General features: G+C 46.2%; 1 protein-coding gene across 8 annotated transcripts in view; it reads left to right on the top strand.

Annotated features, from left to right (window-relative positions):
* Positions 1 to 24924, top strand: part of KCNMA1 (potassium calcium-activated channel subfamily M alpha 1) — a 735030-nt gene that overhangs the window by 604954 nt on the left and 105152 nt on the right. For 6 of the 8 annotated variants that reach the window (XM_053663957.1, XM_053663956.1, XM_053663953.1 and 3 more), the window contains exon 18: positions 448 to 524. In XM_053663957.1, the coding sequence (XP_053519932.1) occupies positions 448 to 524 (77 nt within the window). Of the gene's footprint in view, positions 1 to 447; positions 525 to 3878; positions 3888 to 10541; positions 10716 to 24924 lie in introns of all 8 variants that reach the window. The other 2 variants (XM_053663955.1, XM_053663959.1) reach the window with 2 other exon arrangements.

The following is a 24924-nucleotide window of genomic DNA, read 5'->3' as shown; positions in this document are numbered from 1 at the left end:
GGCGAATATTTTTGTTTGCTCGAGGAACGTCCTCCTTGTGCCCCTTTAATACACAGTTACCCAGCCCGAGGATCTCGGCGGTGTGTTTAACTTCCCACCCAGGGCCCGGGGCTGCTTGCCCACGTGCTCTGAGGAGCCGCACGGACGCTGTCCTCGAGCGAAAGACAGCGGATGACCCTGTGGGTCACACCGGCAACCTTTGCCCCAGTTCCTTTTCAAGGGAAAGTTTATTAAAAGAAGCACTAACTCAAATCACAGAGACCTGTGTTTGAAATAAACGGTCTTGCAACAAACATTTCCGTCTGTCAGCGTCTAAACCTTTCAGAAGATTAAAGGAAATTAGTGCTGGCGTGTTTCATTAATTTGGCACCGCAGCGGAGGCAATGTGGTGCTCATTTCATTGGGTGGATTATGAAACGTGTCAGTTTTTCCATTCTCTTTCTCCAGGGCATTTTTTTACTGCAAGGCCTGTCACGATGACATCACAGATCCCAAAAGAATAAAAAAGTGCGGCTGCAAACGGCGTAAGTAGTGTTTCTTACCCCCGTTGCTCCTTCTCTCCTTCCTTTTCCCCAAATTCATTTCCCTTCTCCTTTTCCTTTTGAAGAAACACTAAACATCAAGAGCTTTCTTGAATATGTTTATGTTTCACCCAGCAGTTTAAAGAGACATGACATAAATACCTGTCCTCACTTTATTAGAGCAGAGGTTGAAAATCATCACCACCGGCACCTAGGACTAAAAACCTAGTGCCTAATCCCGCTTCTTGACTCTAAAGGGATGACTAGCTAGCGGTGCCCAGTTGAACACAGTAAGTACAGGGTGTGAAGAGGAGGACAGCTAAGGCCACGGAGGAGGGAGTGTTTTGTAAAGTGCTTTCTTGTGGCTGTGGGGATGCCAGGGGTACAGATGGCTGTCCTAAGGCAGGGGGGGGCACTGAGTGTGAGGACTCTCTTTCCACTTGGGATTGCGGCAGATTTGGTAGCAAAGGCCAGTGTTTCCAGCTGTGATACTTGCAGACTGTCCCAAGAAAAGAACTTGGCCATCACCAGTGGATTTTATCATTGTCCCAGAAACCAACCTCAAATACCACTGCTCTTTGGGGTAGACAAACTTGGGCTTGGTAGCTAATGGCATATCCCGTCTCCAACCCCTTCCAAAGCAGCTTGCCAATGGGGCCTCTTGAGAAAGACATGGGAAGTCAGGAATGTTGGATTGTGAGTTCCTGAGAAACCGGGGCTTTAAAGTAGGCTTTGCCTTGAGAAGGTCATGCCTTTGGCAATGATCATGTGGCATTCATTGTCTAATAGAAATTGTTCACAACCCTAGAGAAAATGCTAATAAGGACGCCTTCCTTCCTATGGCAATTTAGTTTTTCCAAAGCTCCTTATGATCATTATTTCCTTTGATCCCTACCATAATCCCACATAATTGGCAGGAGATGTTATTTACCCCATCTTACAAAAAGAAGTTAAGGCTTCAAGTTCAATGACAGGATGAGATTGCTGAGACCCCATAGACAGGTTCAGGCTTACCTGAAGAGCTCTCCTGATGCCCTCCCTGATCTGGTTTTTTTTTTTTTTCCAGGAGAAAGGGCAAAGTGGGTGGCATTGGGTCTGATGAATAAGAACAGTTATAAAATATCGTCCCATAAAGTACTTTTTCACAAGCAGGAATCACACAGATGAACACCATTCCTGGGATATGCTGAACTATACAGGGCTTCATTCACTGCACCACTAAAGGGGCACAGTAAATGTAAACCAGTAAGATATAAGTACCGCTCTGCCGGAGCATGGAAAAGACTCTTGGTCTAGAGTAATTTCTGTGGAAATCCACTCAGGCTGTGCCCCAAGTCTAGGACACTTTGAGTGCACTCTTTTCTCCCCCTTCTTCACTGACCTAACACACAGAGTCCCCTCCTCTCAACTCTGACACCCCACCAAGATGGATATGAGTGGAAATCTCAGAACAAGAGCCTCTAACTTCTCGGGGCCTAAGAATTCTCCTAGTCTGACAGCCTGTCAGGACGAGTGTGTAAAGGCAGGTAAGGCACAGAACAAACCCACTCCCAAGTCTGAGACTCTGAAGGCCCTTCTCAGCAGGTGGTGCGCGCCAGCTCGCTTTGCTTTGTGAGTGCCCTTGTTTTGTGCAAGGCACTGCTCTTGATGCTAAAGATGGCGTGGCGTACAGCATAACGTCCCTGCCCCACTCCCCCAAGCCTTTACTCCACTGGAGGGTCATGGAACAATGATCATAGAAACAATTAAATACATTCAGATAGACACAAGGGCTATGAAGAGATTGGATACTGCCTGAGGGTGTGAGGAGCATTTTCAGAGATGCTGCTTTAGTGAGGAGCAGAAAAGAGTTTGCAGTGTTTGAGGGGAGGAAGGGCAGCCAGGGGAGCTGGCGGGGTTGGAGGGAGAGGGGAATGAGACAGATCATGGGGGAAGGTGGGCACCATGGTAAAAAACTTGGGCTTTATTCTCACAATAAATATAGCTGTTTTCAAGCAAGGAAATTATATCACCAATTCCTGTCAATCTCCCTGGTGACTGGACAGAGAGCAGAGTCTAGGGAGGCAGGGGTGGAATGGAAGGATAGAGAGTAAGCATCTCAGACTCCTGCTGAGCTGGAACCCAGCAGATGGGCTTTTTTTAAGTTCCCAGAAATGAGGATTTGATCTCAAAGGGCATTTTCCATTTTGGTTCTAGGCAAGCAAATGGCAGTAGTCTTTAATATTATCCTGGAGGGAAAGGCACATAATTGTTTGAAATAATATTATTCTCTTCATTTGCGCTGAAGTTGGTTCCGCTGGTGAAGCGTGCGGTCTCCCATCATGCACAGCCGAGTGCTGCAGGAGGGCCACCTCTGCGGAGCGGAGCCAGTGTGACCGGGTCTCGCTGACTCCTCTCTGCATCCTCCCCCCACGGGCTGCTCCCCTCATAGAGGCCTGGGCCGTGAGGCCGATGTTTGATAACAATCAGAATTGTCCAAATATTGTTCTTCCTAATGACACGGCCATAACAGCCACTGTTCCAGCGGGCAGGATGCAGATGTGTATGTGCGAGTGGCAGTTAGAATAAATTAGTTATTAAGCCCAAGGCATACCAGGCAAGTTAGAAAATTGGGGAAGCTAAGTTTTGGTTACAAAGAAACTTTCATTACAAGGAGCAGAATTGTTAACAGGGTACCGAGTGCACACTGCCCCATGCCTGAAGTGGAAGAGGGCAGCTGCCGTGTAGGCATTTGTCCAAACCAGGCTGGTCAGGTGTTAGTAATCCACCCTGGAATGGCACATCTCCATGTGGGCAGAGCTGGCCACAGTCACTGGTCCCTATTCACAGCTCCCTAGCCCCCCTCTCCCAGCTTAGCTCTTCCCCGTTCACCCCCATTCACCCCCGTTCACTCCCGTTCACTCCCGTTCACTCCCACCTCCACCTCTTCGTTCACTTGTGTTCAGTGACTTGAACGTTTTGTGTCTTACTATCTGGAGAAGTACGGAGTGTGGACATTCCATGCCTGGAAATTCTGTGGTAGTATAGTTTAACTTTTGCATTTCTTTCCATTTCTTCATAGCTCTCCATCAAGGAAGAGGGTCAAACTCAGCGTCTGGCCAAGCAGCAAGCTCTCAGAATCTATTTACCCATTTTCTTTTTCTGTATAACGAACTTGGTCTAATGATTGATATTTTCTCCCTCTGCCTCTGAAACTTTGCCAAAGCATAGACTCCTAGGGGAAAAGTCGTGTCTAAATTGATGTGTTTGAAGGAATTCTCTTGAACTTCTAATCATTGACATATTTTTGATTTATTTTTTTTTCTCTTTGCTGCCTCGGAATACGGCCCCTACTCTATTTTAACCGCACCCTGGTAGTGATATATTGTGAGTAAAACGGGTTCCCAGCAGCCCGGACTCCAGTTCCCCCTGTGTTTCTCTAGAAAAGATACTTCTTTTATTTTCTGTACAGTTTCAGTTTCTTTTTTTCCTTTGGTATTTATGTTGCATGTAGCAGTGACATCACGCCCCTGCTCCCTCATCCACACAGTCTGCTGAGTGGCCGGGTGCTGGAGAACCCTGACCGCAGGTCCCCTCCCCAGCCCCCACCCTGTGCATCCACCCACCCTGTAGCTTTTGGCTAGCTTCGGGCGCTGTCTTATTTTTCTGTTTGAAAATAAGACCTTGACAACAGTGTTTCTCTTGAAGGCCTTGTCTCAGGACCTTGGAGGGACACTGAGTAGGCTGAGGTAACTACCACGATAGCTCTAGACACTTCATCCACTAGGGGCCATTGTCATGCTGGCCGTTCATAAATTGTACTTGGTCTCCTCGACCACTGAGCTTGAATTCCTATCTTGAAGGAAACACATATGCTACATATATATTCCTGTGTCATGATACATATATTACATGTCTTAGTACTTTATATGTAAAAATGTACATTTTTATGTATAAGCATAGAGATATTTTATAGAGAGCGCGAAGTGTTTATTACAACATATGTGCCTCTCTATATGAGAAAGTACTTGCTGGAGGATTAATTGGACACCCAACTTTGGGACTGTAAGTATCTAACCTGCCTTACTGGAGACAAGTATTTCCACTGTGGTCATTATTTCCCAACAGTGCGTGAAATCCCCTTGCTTTAAAATAAGGTTTCTCCTTCAATCAGTACCCAGTAGGACATGCCCAGTTCCTCCAGGAATGTTAGTCGGGCATCTTGGAAGATGTTGGCTTGTTTAGTAAACATTTACTTGTTTAGGGTGGAAAAGATGGCCCGAGGAGAGTGTTCTGCCCCGCTGACGAGCCCTGCAGAAGTCTGAACAAGTAAATGCAAGTCTACAAGCCCCTCACTCACTTAGTGAACGTGTAGGACCGCTCTCACCCAACAAGACATATTAGTTGAGGAGGAGCTTTTAGGACCAGTATTTCTATGTGTGACTTAGAGCAGCGCTGCATTCAGTTGTGCCTGAACCGAGCATGGGACCTTTACTCCTGTACGTAAACCCACTGAACGCGAGGCCCAGCCTGCAGAGCAGTTCAGTCCAGTGGTCCCAGAACTTGGAGGTGTCTTGGCACTGGGCCCCCTCATTCTCCTCTGCAGCAGAAGAGAGAGACAAGTTGGTCACCTGGTTTTGCTGGGCTTCGGAGCTGGAGGGCGCAGAGTGCTCAGTGTACGCAGAAAACAAAGCAATACCCTTCCTCCACCATTCTGCCCAAACTGACTCTGCAGCTTCCCTTATCTGCAGAACACCTTCAAGGATGGCTTGAGGGCAGGAGCTACTTTTTATACCTGCAGAGCTGCCTACAGAATCTAATGACCCTTCAGAATCAGTGGGAAATCTTGATGTCAATCAGCAAACAACTCTAATGCCAAATTCATCTGCCTTCTCTAGCCACAACGTGGTCTTGAGGGCGGAATCAACAAGCCGGGTAGGCTCTGGGCTGCTGACGATCACTAGCTTTTCCTTCTCCCTCTTTCCATCTTGGGAAAACCACCTGGAAGATCTTTCTTCTCTTTCCAGAAACTAATAGGAGAATTTTGGTAAGCGAAGACATCATTGCTCATTTTTAGGACTTGAAAGAATGCTCCCTGATCCCCAGTATCACATCAGACAAATGCCTCACCTTACACCTCGGCAGACGTTTTCTGCCATGGATTTGTACCTGTGATCTCCGTTGCCGGGAGCATGTGAACAGCAGCTCCTGGGGTCAGGCTTGGAAATAATCCTTCCTGCGTTGGATTGGTTTTAAACACGAGGTTGTGATCTGACAAGTGTCTGTGAATCGAATGGCAGCTTTTTTTTTTTTTTCGGCCACCCAAGTCTTCCCTTGAATCGCTCCATTTGAAATCTGAAATATTTTTGCCCTGGCAGTTGGAAAACTCCATCTGAGCCTTTCGGTCCAGCACTGCTTCTCTTGCCCCTTCCAACACGCCCTGGAAATTAAGATCGTGCAATTGGAAACTGGCTGACAATTTGGTTGCTGATGCAGGAGGCAGATGGTGCTGAGAACAGGCTGGACTCCAACTCCCTCTTCCATTCCAGGCTTGGCTGGGAAGGGCTCACCAGCAGCGAACCTGCGTTTGACAGCTGATTGTCAGTTTGACGCAAGGAAAGAGCAGTAACTAAACTACACCTACAGCAGCTACTGCTCCACAGGTTTCCTTTCTCACGATTGAGGCCTTTGAAAACATAGCAAATGTTGTCCAAGAGCACGTCTTCCAGTTTTAAACACTCACGAGTGAAGAGTAAACCTTTGATGATGCCCATTAGGGAAATACTTTTATGTTGTCTCTATAAATAGCACTAGGAAGTCATAATGGAAATATTGGATGACTATTCACTTCATTGTGGTGAAGGAAAGCACATAAAAGCTTTTTCTCAAACTGTAAAACCGTTAGGACAGAGTTCTTAGGGGGAAGGTGAGACCCGGGGCCTAATTCTTGGCAACCACATAACCTCTTTGAATCTGTGGCGCCAGTCCAAGAACAAGAAACTTACGATGTGGGCCAAAAAGAAAACCAGCTCCCCAGAGGCTTGTATTTCTGTTCTCCCAGAGTGAAGCTGGCCTTACGGGGGCAATCAATAGAGCATAAAGATCTAAGAGCCCTAAGATGGAATGACAAGTAGCTACAGTATGTACATCTACCGGAGACACTCTCTGGTCTGTTCCCTGTCTCAGGACGCTATGTCAGAGCTTTGAGGAGACCCAACCGGCCGGTGCTGAAGTGGTTCTACTCTGCTGTCCGTGGCTGTGGGGGCAATGTACCAGTTGCCACTTTTGACCACTCTCAGACCATCTTCTAGAACCTCCACCCCTTTGACCCTGCTGCCTCCTAAACATCTGTTGTGGATTGGGAGAAGCAACTAAATTAAAATGACACTGCACAGGCATTTCAGTTGTTACAGGTGCACAGGGTCCTCTTCTCTGCTTACTTACAGAGATAGTCAGCTAGATCAGGTCTGTGAACTAGCTGCTCTTCCACATAGATCCACTAGATGTCCTCATCGATCTACTTTGTATTACTGGTGAAATGCTGGGGAAAACTCCCTTCTTTGAGGCTTGTGATTTGGGAAGAGAACATTGGGTGACTACGTAATAAAGACAGTCAGCAAACACCGAAGCAGAGAGGGAACCTTTTGTGGCTAGACCGTAGATATGAAATTTACTTCTGTTTTAAATAAATACTGAAACTTTCAAAGTTGCTCTTTGAAACCTAATCTTGGTAGTTTTAAATGGCACTCTGTTATCTGAAATTAACCTTCGAACCTACATCAGCTCTAAAAAGGAAACACAGAAATGGAAGTAAAATACCAGTGATTTGGCATCTCCATGATTCGCTGAAACAAAACCAAAGGATTAGGAAGCCAGAGAGAGTTGACAGAGTTGCGGGGTAGTGTTTTTCAAATTAGGAGGTCCTTGACTTAATTTCGAAGTGATTTTATTTTACAACTGGAGAGTATAATCTTACACACAGACTGTCTATATCTTCTGGAAGAGCCGCCACCGGGGAGACATATCCTCACCCGTTTTTAGTTAAAGAGCTCGTACAGTGGCCCAGAGGAAGGCTCTTCCCGCCGGAACACACATCCCTCAAGCCTGGGGGATCACTCCACCAGATGCGAGGTCAGAACGGGCCTCGCCTTTTAAGAAAGCGGACCTGGGAAGATCTAGGTGAACACACCAGATGGGGCTGGGGAGGTCAAGGCGAACGGACTCTCCAGAAATAGAGCAGAAGAGCCGCCCTTCCAGTGGGGGGCGCCTCGGTCTAGGGGTCGTAATTGATGAAGGTTTGTCAAGGTGTGGGGCTCAGCCATGTTTCACTGTTTCCATCTTGTCCTGGAGCCTCTCACGAGTCGTTCTTGCTGATTTCTTTGTGGTGGTGCTTGTTTGTCTGCTGAGGTTTCTATTTTGTATTTGGTGTGAGTGTGAAAGTGATGACTGAGAAGCAATGACGAGTAATAGCATGTTTTCCTTTTTATGCATATGCTGCTTTGGAATGTGACTGCTTATAATTAACATTTAATCTTCTTATAGCAAATGGTTTTTCGCTGCTTTGATTACCAGTTTCAGCCTGTTCCTGCATGCTAGCAATATGAAATTTTAGAACAATGCATGGTCTCCAGAAGAGCCAACAGTAACAGTTGCAAACAGTCCCTGAGAGGCGCTTGTTTAAAGATGTGTTTCCTCCCGAACCCTTATCAAGCAGGAGTTTAAATCACCCCTTATGATGGGCTCACCCTGTCAAAGCCATTTCAGAACTTATTCCACCCCCATCCACCCTTCCCTTGTCCTTAAAGATGGTATATGTATGTATGTGTATGTGTATATATATATATATATATATATATATATATATATACACACACACGCACATATATATGTGAACTTTCTTTCCCTATAAATGTGTCAGATTCTATTACTATATATGAACCCAAAATGGCAGGATGAAAATGAAAACCAGGGACTGTTGCTAATGAGAAGCATAGTATTTCAGAGTTTGATGGGCTTCTTTTCTGCTACAGCATTTGATTAAATTTTTTTTCAAAACAATTTATCTACAGTGAAACAAAAAATCATCTTCGTTTCCCTCTTCTGTGTAAATAACAAATCAATATTTCCAGTAAAAGAACTAGCAAAGAAAAAACAAGCAAGTGGTCTCCAAGTTGTACACCAGATCTGGATTTAAAGCAACCTTATTTTCATGTCTTCAGCTGAAGACGTTTTCTCTTTTCTCGATTTCAGCGGCTGCTCTTTGGGGGTGTCTGGGCATCCATGCCATGCTTCCTAAACTCTTCTGATCTGAATGCTATAGTAGAATTCTCCCTCTAGAAGCTCAGTTCCAGAGTGATGTAGCGCACGTGGACCAGGGCCCGGGTTGCATGATGTGAGCCACTGGCCGGCAAGGATGCTAAAAGAACCTGTCACTAAAAAATGCGAGCCAAGTTTACAGGAACGGAGTTGCTGCTGAAGAGATCTCTCATTCATCTCCCCCAGTGCCTGTTCTTCACAATCATAACGTTACCCCTGCTTGACAAATATACTGTATGGCAAGTCATAAAGGTCTTAGAACAGGACTTGACCCATTTGAGAGATTTAAACCCTTCTTCCTGGTGACTGTAACATTCAAAGAGGGCAAAACCACAAGCCATATTTTAAACTAAGGGTGCAACCATTCTCCACAAAGGAAAAGAAAGGGGGGAAATATGACTTTCGAAATGGAAGGTGTGGGCACAGGGAATAACACTTTTCTTTAGTTCAGATTACTTTTTGGCTCTGATGTTTGGAATTCTCCCGTCCTGCGAGAGAAGCATGCCATGAAGGCTTGATAAGCAAGTATCTTTGCCTATTGTAGCATCAGACTGTGGGTACAAAAAGCTTCTCATTGAACTCAACTGGAAATTGGCTTGCAGGGTAGAGGGGAAGGGCATTGAGAGCCCCCCGCAGTGACGTTTGGCCCCTTTTTTGTAGGCCTGTGCTTGAGCAGGGTCCCCAGGCAGCACAGAACCCACAGGACTAGCCTCAGAAGCACCATCAGTGCTGCAAGCAAGTCTCAGTGTTTTACACATGGTCTATTCTTTTATTTCATGTTTTGTAACTTTTAATCTCTTTTGGCCAGATTTTTCTGTAGAAGTAAAAATTATGATTCTCCAGTAGCCTGGTTGCTTTCTGAATTTTGGGTGGTCAGGGAGAGAAAGGGAGATGGGATTTTCAGATTCTCTCAGCTTCGAGCAGAAAATACACCCAAGAGTAGCTAAATGCATTGCAGTAGACCAACATCTCGTATGCTTTGGGTGATTTTTATATTTCTGAACTTCCTTTAATGTCAAACACGCAGTGTTAGCCTTGAGTAGCTGCATTTCTTATATGGACAGATTTGGATATTTGTTCTGTCAAGAGTAAATTTAAATTCCTGTAGGCATCATGTAAACTCACTCTGGGGAAGTTCAGCAGAGGCATCCTCAGATTCTATATTAACATGTAATCGTTTCGCATCGAATTTGATGAAAGCTTGTCTCGGGCTCTGCCTAATGCCCAGAAATGGATGGAAATTAGAAAGCCTATGTATTAGCTATATTTGCATCTTGCAAAAAACCGTTTATTGTACCAAGTCAGCAATTCGTTGATTGGCTGTGTGTATATTTTTGTATTTTGCCCTCCTGTATTCATGGTGCCCGGGGAAAAATGCCGGTTACGTTTTTGCTGTCGATAAAATATTCTTCCTCTCATCCCAGACTGCGATTGTTACCAGCCATGCCCTTTTCCCGTAGTCTCCCGCGTTACCTAGGGGAGAAAAGTCGTACACAGCAGCCTTGGGGATTATAAAGGCAATTTATATCTTTGCTGCTTTTTTTTGGACGTGCAACCCAACTGTTACCAACAGTCACTCTGTATTTTTTTTTCTGGGTCAAGACTGTTAATGTGAACTAAGACCTGTGTTAAATCCCCTCAGCTCCCTTCCAGCCACCTTGCTGTGCGTGACCTTGCCATTAACTACCGCTCTTCCTCTCCTCTCACCCAACCACATGGTGATAGCCGAGATGTCCATCTACAAGAGAATGAGACGGGCATGTTGTTTTGGTTGCGGACGTTCTGAGCGTGCCTGCTCGTGCATGTCAGACCGTGTGCGTGGTGCCATGGACACCCTTGAGAGAGCCTTCCCACTTTCTTCTGTCTCTGTTAACGATTGCTCCACCAGTTTCCGTGCCTGTAAGTTTAACTCGGCTCCCGCAGTTCCATGTCCGTGCCGTCTGTGCATCATCCCCGTCTCGTGTCGTCCCCTGTGGTCCTGTGAGTCAGTCACGCTGGTGTTTCCTTCCCCGTGTGACCTTGTATGTGGTGCTGTGTGGCCCCAGCTTCCTGTGTCACTGCGTACATGGCGGGGGAGGCGTACTTCTCGGGATGGCCTGCGGCTCTGTGACGTTGCTGTGTGGGGATAGTCTCGCTCCTTTAAACAACTACAAGTGGAAATTGATATGACAACAAGTCAAATATGTTATAAATGCAGATGTGTGTGGAAATATATACCTTAATATTGGGGGGAGCTTAGACGTTGGATTGGGTCACAGGGAGGAGGGAAAAAGGTACAGGGAGAACAGACCGGCTCTAGCTTTAAATTCTTTTTAGTGAGCTGAGATAGTTTCTGAAATACAACAGGGTTTTGATGGAGATGAATTTTTTTCCTCTGTCTCCCTAATCTGCATCTCATTCCTCCAGCCCAAGATTGGGTCCTATGTTCTGAAGGAAAAAATGCTCTAAGTCTGCCAACCTATATGAACTGGCAGATTCGAGACTCCTCCTCAAAAAGATGGCTGATTCAAAGGATCGTTTCATTTAATATCTTTTATTTTTCCAATAATACAGCCCCCTGAGCCCCTGTTTAAGCTATCTTGTAGTCATTGTCATTTCAAGTAACCAAAACTATAAGCATCAAACCTCGAAGTCTGTTGCACAGACCTTTAGGTCAATCTGCTTTGTTACCTGCAAGCTCAGGGGTGTTATAGAAACTGCCAAGGTCTTGAGCTGGTAGCTGCCAAAGCTGAGATAGGCCAGATTCCTGAGACATCTGTCATCGTTGTCTTCAGCATGAGCTTTGCTGGGTTTTACTGACACAATTGAGAGGTGATATTACTGAAAGCTCCAGTTTGCACACAAAGACAGTGGGATATGGCTTCTCTTCTAAGGGCAGAAGAGGTTGTGGTTCTGTGTGAGGCCTTGGGTGCCTTAAAGGGTAGCTGTAATCTTATTTTCACACTTTTGGTAGCATGGGAGGCAAAAGACAGTCCTTTCTTCTGTGCTTCATCTTTTTTAAAAGCACCCAACACATATTTTGGTGACCATATTGCCATCTACTTTCTCCCTTAAATGCATAGAGCTGGTTGAATTAAAGTTCCACGAGCAGGGGTTAATTCACACTGGCAACGAGGATGAAGAGCACTTTGCTCTTGAGCATTTACCATCATGGAAAAGTCGCCCCATTCACCTGCGCCGACGTTGAAGGTGGTCCCGGCATGCCGTGCTTGTGTGTCAGTGATCCACAGAGGCTCCGAGGGCTGCGAGAGTCCTGACCTCACCATGTGGGGTTGAGCAATGTGCCCAGGCCGATGCTGGTGTTTGTCCCTGCAGTTCAGGTCTGAGGCGTGATCCGTGCATTGAGCTGCCTTAGAGTCATCTGCCAAAGTTAGATCTAGGACCGTGAATCATCCTCTCAGATTCATGATTCACTGTCTCTCCAGGACAGTGCCAAGGGACAAGATTCATTGTGATAGTGATGGCTATTGAGAGGGATTTGGGACTGTCTAAATCTTGTCTTGACGTTGATCTGAAATGGAACTTGTTAGATAGAAAGTTTCCTTTAAGTGTTTCTTACAGGTGCCACAGTATGAATTCTTACCACTTATTCTCATTGTAAGAGTTTTCTCTGATCATATGACACTACCAAGGTCTAGTAGGCCACAACCACACAGGGAGTTTGTGTGTCTGTGAAGTGTGGCAAGACACCAGCTTCAGAGACAGGAGCTGGGGAGCATGAGCAATGGGGTGAGCTGTGACCACATCACTTTGATTGACTGTAGAGAATGTAACCTCAACCATTGGGTTACCCTCCCACCTAAGGCACAACTTCTGTTTCCAGATAATTACTGGGCTCTAAATCCTTGGCCCGAGAGTCAGTAGAGAAAAGGAAGGAGCCACTTGGGCTCTAAACTGGGGCTTTGTGGTCATGTCTTGACTCTGGTCGTCCATACCAATCACAGCAAAACCTGTGTGAGGCCCATGATACCTGGTGTGTGTAATTTCTATTTTATCCAGGAGAAACCATAATTGGAGGGATTTCTCAGCTCTGCAATTGAATCTAAGTGTTGGTGGGGGCCAGGAGAAGAAAAACGTGGGGTGGGATTGCCCATCCTCTCAGAAATATCCTGTGCATGAGATCATTGTCCTTCCCGCCCCTCCGAAATCAGCCCCACCATGGAAAACATGGGCCTTTGGGCTGGACATTGAAGTTCTAACTGGTACTGACAGCCTGGGAGGTGAGGGGGGTGCTGCCCCTGTTTCATCGTCTTTCTGCCGTCATCACTCCATCAAACAAAAGCAGATTTCATCCATCCCTGTGTGAGACCACTCACCTTTGACCGTTAATAAGAAGTTAGGAAAATCCATTCCAATTTGAGCCCCTTTATGTGCCCACATAAGCCCTTCATCTCCAATTAAAAAAATGTCTGTCTCTACATGGAATTCTACTGGCAGAGCTCCAGCAGCAATCCCTGGCCTTCCCTCGCTGGTGGTGGGGCTGGGTGGTGCCCATTTGACAGAGCTGGTTGACTCAAAGAGCGGTGGTGAGAGTGGGCTTTTCATTAAATATGAGCAGATGTGAAATGTAGAGGGTTCGACAATTAGAAATGGCAGGAGAAGGGCCCTTGAATCAAAGTGAGGTCAGATGGGCGGGTCAGATTACTTCTCTTACATTCTTTAGTTGTTCTGAAAATCATTTTGAATTAGTGTCAGCAGAGCCATGATGGGTTTTGCCCTTTGTCTTTTATGCTGGGGCTGTATTGTTTCCCAAGACACTCATTAAAGGTCATTATATTATTACGGAGCTGCTTTGGTCGCCGTTTCCCAGTTGAGCCAGTGTGCTTTGGAGGCTGCCTGATTCGTTTCTCTCTTGCCTTTCGTCTCCCTCCTTACTATTTTTTTCTTATAAGGGGAAAGATTTCCGTTTTCAAGGGACATTAAATTGAAACACAAAGTCCCATTATGTGCTTTCTGAAGTGGGAAGAGAAGTAGCCGGTTCCCAGGGGAGTGGTAATGTATTAAAAGTGTTCACACAGTTTTAGAAATCTGCCTTCTCCCAGCAGGACCTGCCTGCTCAGCTCACCTCTGCTTGGAGGTGTGGCCCATTACCGTCTATCGGTTTTTGTTAAGTCACTGGCTGCTCTCACCGTTGTCTCCTTCTATTGAACTCACAAGAGATGTAAGGCCAGACTGCGCTGACAAAAAGATCTGCTGAGAAGGCGTCCTTTACAGGAGACTTAAAAAACAGTGTCATAGAAGTAAGGCAGAGACCAGTGAGGATTCATCACAAGACATGGCTCAATGTTCAGCATGGTGGGTTAGGATGTGGGTGTCCGCATACCGTCATTGTCTGGTTATTCCGATTTCATTCCCACTTCAGGTGATTCTGGGCAGGAGTACCAGCTCTCTTAAAAGACACCCAGATGGTATGGGCCCCAGACTTTTTGTAGGTAGCTATATTCTAGTACTATCAAATATAAAAATGCATGTCTAATAACATACATACATGCATGCATATAAATATAGATTTAGGGTGTAATCATTCCGTGTGCTCTCAATATAATTTTGTAAAATAGTCTTTTTTCTCTGTTCAGAATTTATTCTTATTATTAGTCTTGCCTGCTATCTGATCGCGAAGTCTAACAGGAAGGGACAATTAAAATTACGATGCAGTGACAACATAGGGCCCGATTGATTCAAACCTGCTGAGACCTGCCTGACGGGATGCTGGCCACAGCTGTCAGTTACTGTGGCATGAACAAATTAATCATGTGCTAGAAGAGAAACAGATTTTTTTAGACTTGCGCTTGGAAATACTTTTAGTTAAAGTACATGTGTGATCACTCACACCAACCTTTCAATTTACTAATAGTTTAAACCTGTACTATTGCATACACCCTTTTCCAAACTACTGTAGCTAATTTTAAATTGTGCATGACTTTTATTTGGGGTATAAATATAATACGAGGAGACATTCCACGCCCACGGTGAGGTCGAGATGAGAAGTCCACTACAATTAGGTTGAAGGGAGACATGCCAAAGTCAGTGCAGTGTAATCTTGAGTCTTGTCAGATAATAAACAAAAATCAGCTTATCCTGAGTAGCCTTTGGTTTGTAAGATAGAGAATTAACATTGTCACTAGAACTAAAGTCACTCGGTGAATGAACGGTATTTCGAAGTACATAAAATCAGGGACTGGGGCAGGGGGTGGAAATTGCTGGAGGAGAGTGTCTGTAACCGGGCACACCCGATGCTGACAGTCACCAACGCCTGTTAAAGGAAGATTGAATTCAGTGAGTCGCATTTAAAAATCAACAGTCTGTCATTATCTCATTCCTTTTATGCATAGTTTTGGGTGACCTCCTGAAGCTCCCTCTCCAAATTTTATTTGTGTATTTTACTTCTAGACTCTCCCCTTGCCTCCCTTCCTCCATCTCTCCCTCTGTCTCTCTCCCTCTATGGTACCGAACAGTAAAGCAGCCTCTGGGTCTCTAGCTCTTTAGCTAGCTCGGGCCATGCTTCCTTATTTTCCCGTCTGTAGCCTGTTGCAGGAAGTGAACACAGAAGGCGAATCGGCCTACCAAGCCAGGTAATCATTCCATGAGACTCATAATGCACCTGGGAGGGCCTCTGAGGGCACTTCTGTTGGTAGCAGACAAGGCTTCAAAGCCAGTGCCGCTCACTTGATGTTGCAGTGGCCACGTTTAGCAGTGAGTTGACTGGAAACATGGCTTCCTATGTGCTTAGTCAGCAGTCGGCTCTTTAAGTCAGCATAAGGCAACAATCATGCTCGGGCAAAATTTCCTGTGAAAAGAATCCCTTAAATCGCCCATCTCTAAAGAGCTCCAAACAAGCCAGGTTGTCATTCTTAATAAATAGCTCAGTTGTTCTTTTTTTTTCCTTTCAGTTTAGCACCCGGTTATGTAGTTGACTTCCATTTTGGGACCTCATTCGGCTCCCAAACAGTATTGTGGAATTCTTTAAGATAAATCTGCTGTGAAAGGGTACCACATCTAGATGAAAGAGAAAGGGAACAGTGGGCAAACAGAAAAACTGTCAGCCAGTTTTTCAAAAGAAATCTTTTGAAATGGAGTTGGAAGACAAGAAGTAGAAAGGTCAAAGTGAAGAAAGACTGAAGGGTCCTTTGCATGTACCCGGTCACTTGGACAACCAGGGAAGCACTTCAATAGTGCACTGAGCTTTTCAAGGACAAACTAGAAAAGACGTTGGCGTGCCACAAGTAAGCTGAGCAGAGGTCCTTGTGCAAGGTGACGTGGAAATTATGTTTGCATTTCTATTTAGGACAGTGGCCAGTTGTCCCAGCACTCACCCTGACAGCTGCTACCACCAGGCAGCGGATTCTCTGTCTTACCTCTGTGATGGGGGACAGAGGTGGCCAGTTAGCTCTTTGTCTTCCCTCTCCTCCACTATCTTGGGTGACAGATGCCAGGGCCAGCCCGCCTTTCACTTGCACTTTCTTGTCAAGGCTCTGCCTTGAGCCCAAATCCTGACCTTTACTGTATGAAATAAAGTACTGATGAACAAGCAGAGGTTTGAATTAGAGCAGTTTGAAGCAAATGTCAGGTCCATCTCTGCTCCTTCCTCCACCTGTACCGGGAGCCTGGGCTAGACCCAGTCTGGAGTCTGCAGTGCCTTAGGCTTTATGGGTCTGGGGAGACATAACTTATTAACAAAGAGTTATTAAATTTTTATCAATTTTACAACACAATGTAAATGCCTCCTATGAATCTACATTGTATTCATTATCATTTAAAACGTTAATTAAGTCAAAGTTGCATTTAATTTCTCTCTAAATGGGCCTCTGGGAAGAGGCTTTTAGAAACATCTGTGGGATTATACAGCTCCAGAGACAGGGAATCCCCCAGCCCGCACTCAGGATAGCCCCCGAGTTGATTGCAATCGTGTGTCTGTGGCTAATTTGATGTGACGCGACTGGGCATTGTCTCAAATTAGCATCAGACCCAGGGTGGTGTAGAAACATGGGAGAGAGGCTGGCGGGGCGGCAACCCAGGCTTCCCTGCTTCCGGCCTCCCAGTGCCTTCCAGACTGAGATGGGAAGTTCATCCAGGACACCTCTGGTCTCAGCCCTGCCTCGGTTTCTCCCTTCTCACATGGGGCCTGTCATGTTTGGTGGACACGTCCTTCATCTGACATGGACATTTATCCTCTGGCTCGAGCAATTCACAGCATGTGCCAGTATGCTTGTGGGGAAGATCTTGGAGTTTGAGGTCTTGGACTTGCATTTAAACCTGGAAACAATGAGCTTTATGCAACTTAATGAATTGAGGACCCTTTTCAGACAGAGTAGATGTGAAGATTAAAAACTGATCATGTTGTTGGGTGAGGAGAGAGGAAGAGTGAGGACTACTAAGATCTGCTGCAAACTGCTTTCCCCCTTTGAGGCGAGGTCGGTGTTGTTGCCTCATTTGAAAATGTGCAGGCTACCCTCTGGACAGTTCTGTTATTTTTGCAAATGCATTCCATCTCCCTGGAGCAGAGGTGTGTTAATGTCGGGGTACAAGGAAATGGCTAATTGTTCAACTTGGATTCAAGTTAAGAGTGGACTCAGTGGATTTTCTGCTCTTACCCCATGGAAGGCACTCTGCCAACACAGCGTGTGTGTGTACATGTGTAAACACATCCATGTGTGCATATTAAGTTTAACACATAGTGTTTGCTGCATTGAAGGTGCTATTTAGGTCCTTGACCAATGTGAACTTAATTCTTATCAAGACCCAGTAACTGTTATTTGCCATCAAGGCACCTGTATTGTGCTGTTTACAGATGAGGCATCTAAGGCACAGAGAGGTTCAATGACCTGCCAAGGGCCACGCAGCAAGTCAGTGGCAGGGCTGAGATTCAAAAACGAACTGGTAGCTCCACGGCCTGTGGAGTAAGTTGAGTGTCTCAGTCACATAGTTGAGGATGATCCATCGGTCTGTCTACCTCCAAGGAAGGAGAAAAAATGAGGATTTCGGTAATGAAGACTCAAGACAGTGTGGGGAGTGCTATGAGAGAGAGGTGCAAAGGCCCAGAAGTCACCTCCTCTTGGTCGGCCAAGGAAAGATCCTATAGGTTGTATCATTGCAGATGTGCCTTGGAGGACAAGAGAAAAAGGGTGTTCTGCCTGGCAGCATGAGGGAGGTCGGGAGCCTCCTGCCAAACAGCCAGTCACCCAGTTTGGTTAGAGCTTAGGTCCTACACAGCAGGCTGCAGGGAGAGGAGCCCTGAAGGGTAGGTAGGGCCTGTATTGACAGGGGCTCAGCCACGAGGATTTTGTTCTTCATCTGAAATACAACAGAGTTTAAGATATTTGCTCAGGGGCGTGATGTGAGAGGCTTTGTTCTGGGAAGGCTTCTGTGGCAGCTGTGGAAGAAGGGCTTGGGTGCAGGGGGCAGCTGGGAGGCCTGCGAGGGTGATGAGCTGCAGAGGGGCGCTGTGCTGGGAGGAGGTGGCGCCCAGCCGCTCTGAGAAGCCCCAGGAAAGAGGGCCCAGGCAGGATCGCCAGACTCTAGGACTCGGCAGCAGAAGCGTGTTAACCAAAGGTGACGCCAAGAAGTGAAGGTCTTATTAAAGAATGTTTAGTGAATAGTTGGGAAGCAGTTGAATTCTGTCCATTAAATTTCTTGAGCACAGTTCTCCCCAGTCGACCTGATGGTCATCACAATTCCTGCTTGGGCTCAGTGGGGTTTTCTTCTTCTTGGAAGAGAATTTACTCAAGTCTTGGCGGGGACCGGAGGCCTGCAGGGCTCTGTCTGCTGCCCCAGGTCCCGCGGTATCTATTCCATCCAGTTCCTGTCCGAAACTAGTGTTTCTTCTTCCTCCCTCACCATTCTTCCCATTTCCAATAAGATGTACATCTTGAGTGTGTTGAAGGTGAGCGGGGCAGGCAGCTCTCAGTAGGTGGCATGAATGTCATTGGTCCAGGGTGGGCTGCAGAAGCAAAGCAGGTGGGGGCCACCAGCTGGGATATGTGACCAGCCTTGAGGGTCTTGGCTCAAGTTGCATGTGGTTTCTTCAATTAGAGTTCATGGGAATTACTTTTTAAGTCCCTGTGTGTGGCAATGAGACTCTTCCTCTCATCTTTCTCAGAGAGATAGCATGTCTCCTTACATCTAGGGAGGGAAAAAATACAGTACTTCTCATCCCATTCACTGCAAATCCATTGTAGTTTCCTACTGCTTACCCTTGTATGATGGAAATATGAAACATCTCATCTGAGGTGCTGCTACACAGAATCTGGGGAAGGCATGTGGCATTTCTGAGGACCACAGCACAATTCTTTTTCCTTTTCACTTCTCTGTGCATGAGGCCTTTGTCTTTGTTCATGGTGTCTCTATGTCAGCATCCATGGCTGTAGGATTTGTACATACCATCAACCCAAAGGGTTGTTAAAGCAGCACAGAAAACTGTTTGAGTCCTTTGTCCCCTTCCAGTGGTGGGGCATGCAAGCTAAGGATGCCACCTTTGGGAAGTGGATGATGCAGAATGCATTGCTGTGCAGGTTGGGTGTTGTCCTTCCTCACTTGGGGGCTTTCTCCCAAACCAGCATGTCAAATTACCTAGGTGCTCAGGGAAGCTGCCATCCCTGCAGAGTTCAGTTTCCCCAGGAGGACTCTACATGAACAGAAAGAAGTGCAGTGTTGTCAGACCCACACGGTTGACACCTCAGCATCAAAAGGATCTTTTTGTCCTTTCACACAGCTAGGAGCACAACTAGACAGTGTGCCTCATGCAGAGATAGGGTCTGGACATGCCCACAGACTCTTGTTGTGAGGGGATGTTCTTATGTCGGTCCCACTCAGATGAGCTGGGTGAAACAATGGGAGGTTTTACAGTGGCCCCTCTGCTCTGCACAGCTCATCCAGTCCTGCTCATGAGGGGCTCTCCTCCTGCAGCCAAGGAAACAGGAAAGGAAACACTCCCCTGGCCTCTCCAGTAATCCTGAAAGCCCCCACTCCATCTGCTTCACTATGATGGTGTGACTACACCACGTCTTCCTGGAATTATGGGTAAAACCTGTGCAAGCTGAGAGTGGAAGCTGCTAAGATGCATCTGCATCAGATGACCAGCTACACTGAGGGACTTAAATGAAGTGAGAAAGACTGCTCCTCAGAGCTGGAGCCACACCACATGGATGGGCAGTGCAGAGAGTGGCGTGTGTGCCAAAATGCAGGCCATCTCCGGGGAGTGGAGCTGAGGGCTGGCATTAAGGCACCTCCATTCAGCCAGTGTCTGCTTTCTGTTGGATTGCACCCAAGCAAGAAAGGACCTATAGGTGGCCTTCCTTCCCTCCCTCCAAGGTCAGAAATGTAGCATGCTCGCATCCTTGGTTGGGCTTCAAGTGTTGGCAAGAATACTTGAATAGGAAAGGGCCTGCAGGTTCCAGTTCAGTAAATATTTGATGAGTAAAAGGATGAATAAATGAAGGGGTTCCCAACTATCAGTTAAAGGAATATCAGTGTACTGGAAGCAGGATGGTCCTGGATCTGTGAAGTTTAAAACTCTCTAAGAAGCTTACAATACAATTATATATATATGTGTGTATATATATATATATATATATATATATATATATATATGTAATTTATATAACTGGATAGAAGATGAAGGGGAAATGTAGCAAGAAAATCAAGGATTTAAGTGAAGGATTTTGAAAATTAGCAGCTAGTAGGTATAGTTGGTATTCTATGTGAAGGTTAAATAGTGGGAAAGAAGATACAGAAACAAAAACAAAAAAATCACAGGCAAAAATCTACCAACGTTTCAAGTTTCAAAAGATATGTGTGTAAGAGCATTTGTCCTAGAAAATCGAGGGATGGTGACATTTGCGTTCAGTTTCACTCATTTTGATGAGCTGGATAGTGTTTCTGTGAGTCGGGGTGGCGCAGGGAGGGGAAAGCATGGGGTAAAGCCAGTGTGAGCAGAGAGGCCCATTTGTCGAGAGCGGTGACCACCAGCAGGCGCCACGTCAGGCTGTTTCACTGTGGAGAGACATTGAAGGCCACTCCTGACTCTTAGGATCATTGACGGTGACTTGGTGCAGGCCGATCAAATCCAGCAGCACCCGTGTGACAATTCCTCTCACCTAGGATATCCAAAAAGGCTAAGTGGGCCATGGCTATTTTCTGTTAAGAGCCAATATTCTGTGTGTTCTGCTTGAGACGAGTGGCAGAGAGCTCTCTGGGTTGCTCAGAGATCTCAGGCGGCACCAGGCATTCGCTTACTTTTGAGTTGCTTCGAATTGCTCTCTGCGTTTTGTCAAGGTTGATCTGGGTTCTTTTTCAGTGCAGATGAGTCAGTTTCCACATACGGCCTGTAACACATCCAACTGAGAGAACACGTCCAGCAGGGATGCTTCAAAACCCTAAACAGGCGTTATTGCAAAAGGAGGCACGATAAGCTGCAGAGAGGAGAGGTGCACAGTGCAAACAACAGGATGAAACCTGCCGGGAAGGCAGAGACTGGCCTGGAAGGTCGGGGTGAGGGGGGAGGTATGCAAGGGGCTGGTGCAGGAAGGGCCACTTCACAGAGCTCCTCTGTTAAGGTGCAGTCAGGTATCTGTTAGACATTCCTGTCTTTTCTCCGATAAAAATTAGGGGATTCTCAAGCCATTCCCCTCACTGTGCAGTGAGCTAAGCGATATCCTTGGCAAATAAAGCCTGAAGTTCCAGGAGACCTCACAGCATGGAGAGGGAGAGTTTAGAGGTGGGAGCTGAGTGTTTTCTAGGGACTCTGGAAGTCATTCCTGGCACTGCCTTGGTGTGCTCACCACATGGGTGCTCAGGGAGTGCCGAGTGCTGTAGTGCAAGTAATGTCTTAGCCACATGTGAACCTCATATGTCTCAAGGCACTGACATCCCATTTCATCTAGGCAAGCCCAGAATCGGCATCATGCCTTACTACCACAGGACTTGGACCATGTTTGAGAAGTTCTCTGTTCCTTAGTTTCCTTGTCTGTAAAATGGAGATAATAACTTGACCCGTCTCACAGAGTGGTTGCAACGGTGACTTTGGGTCTCAGTTGTCATCTTGCTGACACTGCCTGTGTGCCTTCTCCACCTCACGAATGGGCGTGGAGATAGATACAGTGAATTTCGTGTGTTCTTGGAACACGGCAGGAAGTGTGTGGAACACGCAAGAGGGGAGCAGATGGTGGGGAGAGAGGACATTTAAAATTCTGTTAAAATTTATTTTGTTGATGATGGCCTCCATATCTTTGAGGTCTGGTTAGTGTTGGGAGTCATAGGTGGATAGAAAAAGCTTGTTGGAGTTAGAAGCGTATTGCAGACCTGGGAGGTGATGAGGTCACTGGGGGAGTGGTGGGACAATGGGTTAGCCACGCGTCCCCAATGTGCTCCTCTCCCTGCCCAGACTCAGGTGCCCCATGACCTGTGGAAGGGGATACATCAGCATCCAAACCCTGTGCCTGTCAGCAGAAGCAGTGACAGAAATGTGTTGCCTTCTAAAGCAGCAGTCGTCAATCCCAGATCATGAATGATGGACTTCCCATCATCGCCTTTCCTAAACTGCTGTGTGAAGAGTTGGGATCTGCTTTTTGCTGATTTTCTCATTAATGAGATTAGTGCTGGGCACTGGGCCGAGCCCTTCACCCGTTCTGCTGTTGCCCCTAGACCTGATGTGAGGACAGTGTAGAGATGGGCTGAGTATTGATGCACATTTTGAAATCTGAAGGATTCTGTGTTTCTGCTCCCTTTTCTACCCTGCTGAGGGCCAAGTAACTGGATCACTGGGTTACCTTTCCAACCTTCTGTTCATATTCTCAGTGGCACTGCCAAGTTCAGGCACTCCTCTTTTCTCACCAGTCTACCACCATTACCCACCCACGAGTTGGTCTCTCATGCCACCATACCACCACTTGATCACAGTAGCATCCCGTTCTAGAGAGGAAAAGCAACTTCTGATGGCTCCTTGTTTTCACTAGGACAGCATCCAGCCTTCTTAACGTGGCATTCAAAGGCCTTCACAGTTTGGCCTCAACTTAGTTTTCTAGTTCCATTTCCCACGTGAATATCCATCCAGTGAGTCTCTAAAAATGTCTTTTGTCTTGTTATTTAATGTAGTTCTATAACTCTTCCCTGGGTCCGAGAGTCTGCTGCTCTCTTCTTCGCATTGGTGGAAGCTTACCCTTCTTTTAAAGCAGGGCTCTGCAAACTGACCCAGGGAGCAAACCTGGCTCACGGCCTGTCTTGGCAAATAAAGTTTTATTATAACACAGCCATGGCCACTTATTTGCATATTGTCCGTAGCTGCTTTCAAGTGAAAACAGCTATATTGAATAGTTGTAACATAGAGACATATGGTTCACAGAACCCAAGACCTGATGTTTATGGAAGTTTGCTGACTCCTGCTTTAAACACAGCTCAGATATTGTCCTCTTGATGAAGACTTCTTCACTGCTCTAGCCCCCCACTTAGATCAGATTTAATGGGTCTCTTCTCTGTAATCCTATAACACTTATAAACTGTGCATTCAGCGCAGTTTCCATATTGAACTTTTAGAAGTCAGAAACAGACAACTCTCGATGGTCTTTGAGTCCTCAGTGCATTGTCCCCAGCTGCTGAGGCACACTACAGGAATTCAGTGGGTGCTGAATAACAAAAACCATGTTGAGAATGTGCTCCCATAGTTTATTAGCCATGTGTCTTGGGAGAAAAGAGGTCTTGGAGTCCAGAGAGCTTGCTTCTTCTTTGCTTCGACCATCTTGAACACAGCACTGGTTTCTGAACAGCTGCTTCCTTTGACTGTTGGATAGCTCAATCGAGGATTGATGACTGCTTCTTTAGAAGGCAACGCATTTCCTCCACTGCTTCTGCTGATGTACCCCCTTCCACAGGTCATGGGGCATTTGGGTCTGGGTGGGGAGAGGAGCACTTGGGGACGCATGGCTAACCCATTGTCCCACCACTCCCCCAGTGACCTCATCACCTCCCAGGTCTGCAATACACTTCTAACTCAAGCCCTTTTGCATCACCTATGATTCCCCATCAGTTTGAATCTACTTCAGCTGCTCTTGGAAGCCAGTCTTGCACCTTTAATCACTCCGGCCCCAGATAGCTTCAGGGACCTTCTCTCTCTGTGCTAATGGACCAGCTGACACGCTGGGAGTTAGGTCAGGCAGGGTAAGCCCTCAGCTCAAGTCTTAACAGCCCTAAGTTCCACCAGATTCCCCCAAACCCTCCCCACATGCCCAGAATTGCTCCTGGCAACTCTGTCCACAGCCAGTGGTAACCAGTGGAAGTGGGAGGTGAGCTGCTGCCTGCCTGTGCAGGGGAGCCATCTAGTCTAGTTTCTGATGGTAGATAACTGGAGACTCTGGGCTCAAAGGGAGCATTTCAACATTTGATTGAATTCATACACATGCCTTACACAACTTAGACATGCAAAAGCTGAATGTAAAGGGGTTCCGCCATTTCCATCGGAAATAACAAAACCGTGTGTGTGTGTGTGTGTGTGTGTGTGTGTGTGTGTGTGTGTGTGTTTAAGGAATACCCTTTGATTGCAATGTGAGCAATCTTTATTGTTGTTAGAGATTAAATCTCAATAACTTTTTGAAATTAGAGTAGGCCTCCCATCAGCCGAACAGGCAGTAGCACTCGCCCTTCCCAAACCTTCCTGCTCTAGAGTGTTATCAGCACGGTAGTTTTGCTTGAGATCAAATCAGGGCAACGTAGGAACTGTCATTTTTCATTTACTGGGGCCCTTTGATCCCATTCAAGGTTTATTTGTTTCAAGTGAAAAATATGAGCCTGCTTGCATACATCTATCCTGTAGAGTAGTTTTTTTTATTTTTTTTCTCTTAGAGATCAAATCAGAGCTGTAAGTAGTGTGGTCATTAGTTATCACCACCAGACTTCACAGCCTGCACTTTATTTCTGTTCTTACAAAATCACCAGCTTGCTCTGTTGCATAACGATCACTCCAGTGAAGCTATACGATATGCCTTTCGCGGGCACTTGGGTGTTAATTTATTTCACAGTTTCCTTTACAGATACAATCAGAGTCACCTATCACATTCCTGTTTTTTCCTTTTATTGTGTTTCTTCGCTATCTCATTTGTGTGATCTTTTTCTGCGAGATGAC

This window comes from Artibeus jamaicensis, unplaced genomic scaffold, assembly GCF_021234435.1.
Source record: "Artibeus jamaicensis isolate MK-2021 breed Jamaican fruit bat unplaced genomic scaffold, CSHL_Jam_final contig_332, whole genome shotgun sequence".
NCBI classification, from domain to species: domain Eukaryota; kingdom Metazoa; phylum Chordata; class Mammalia; order Chiroptera; family Phyllostomidae; genus Artibeus; species Artibeus jamaicensis.
Note: the sequence above shows the minus strand (reverse complement) of the source record. Positions and strands in the feature narration are given on the sequence as shown.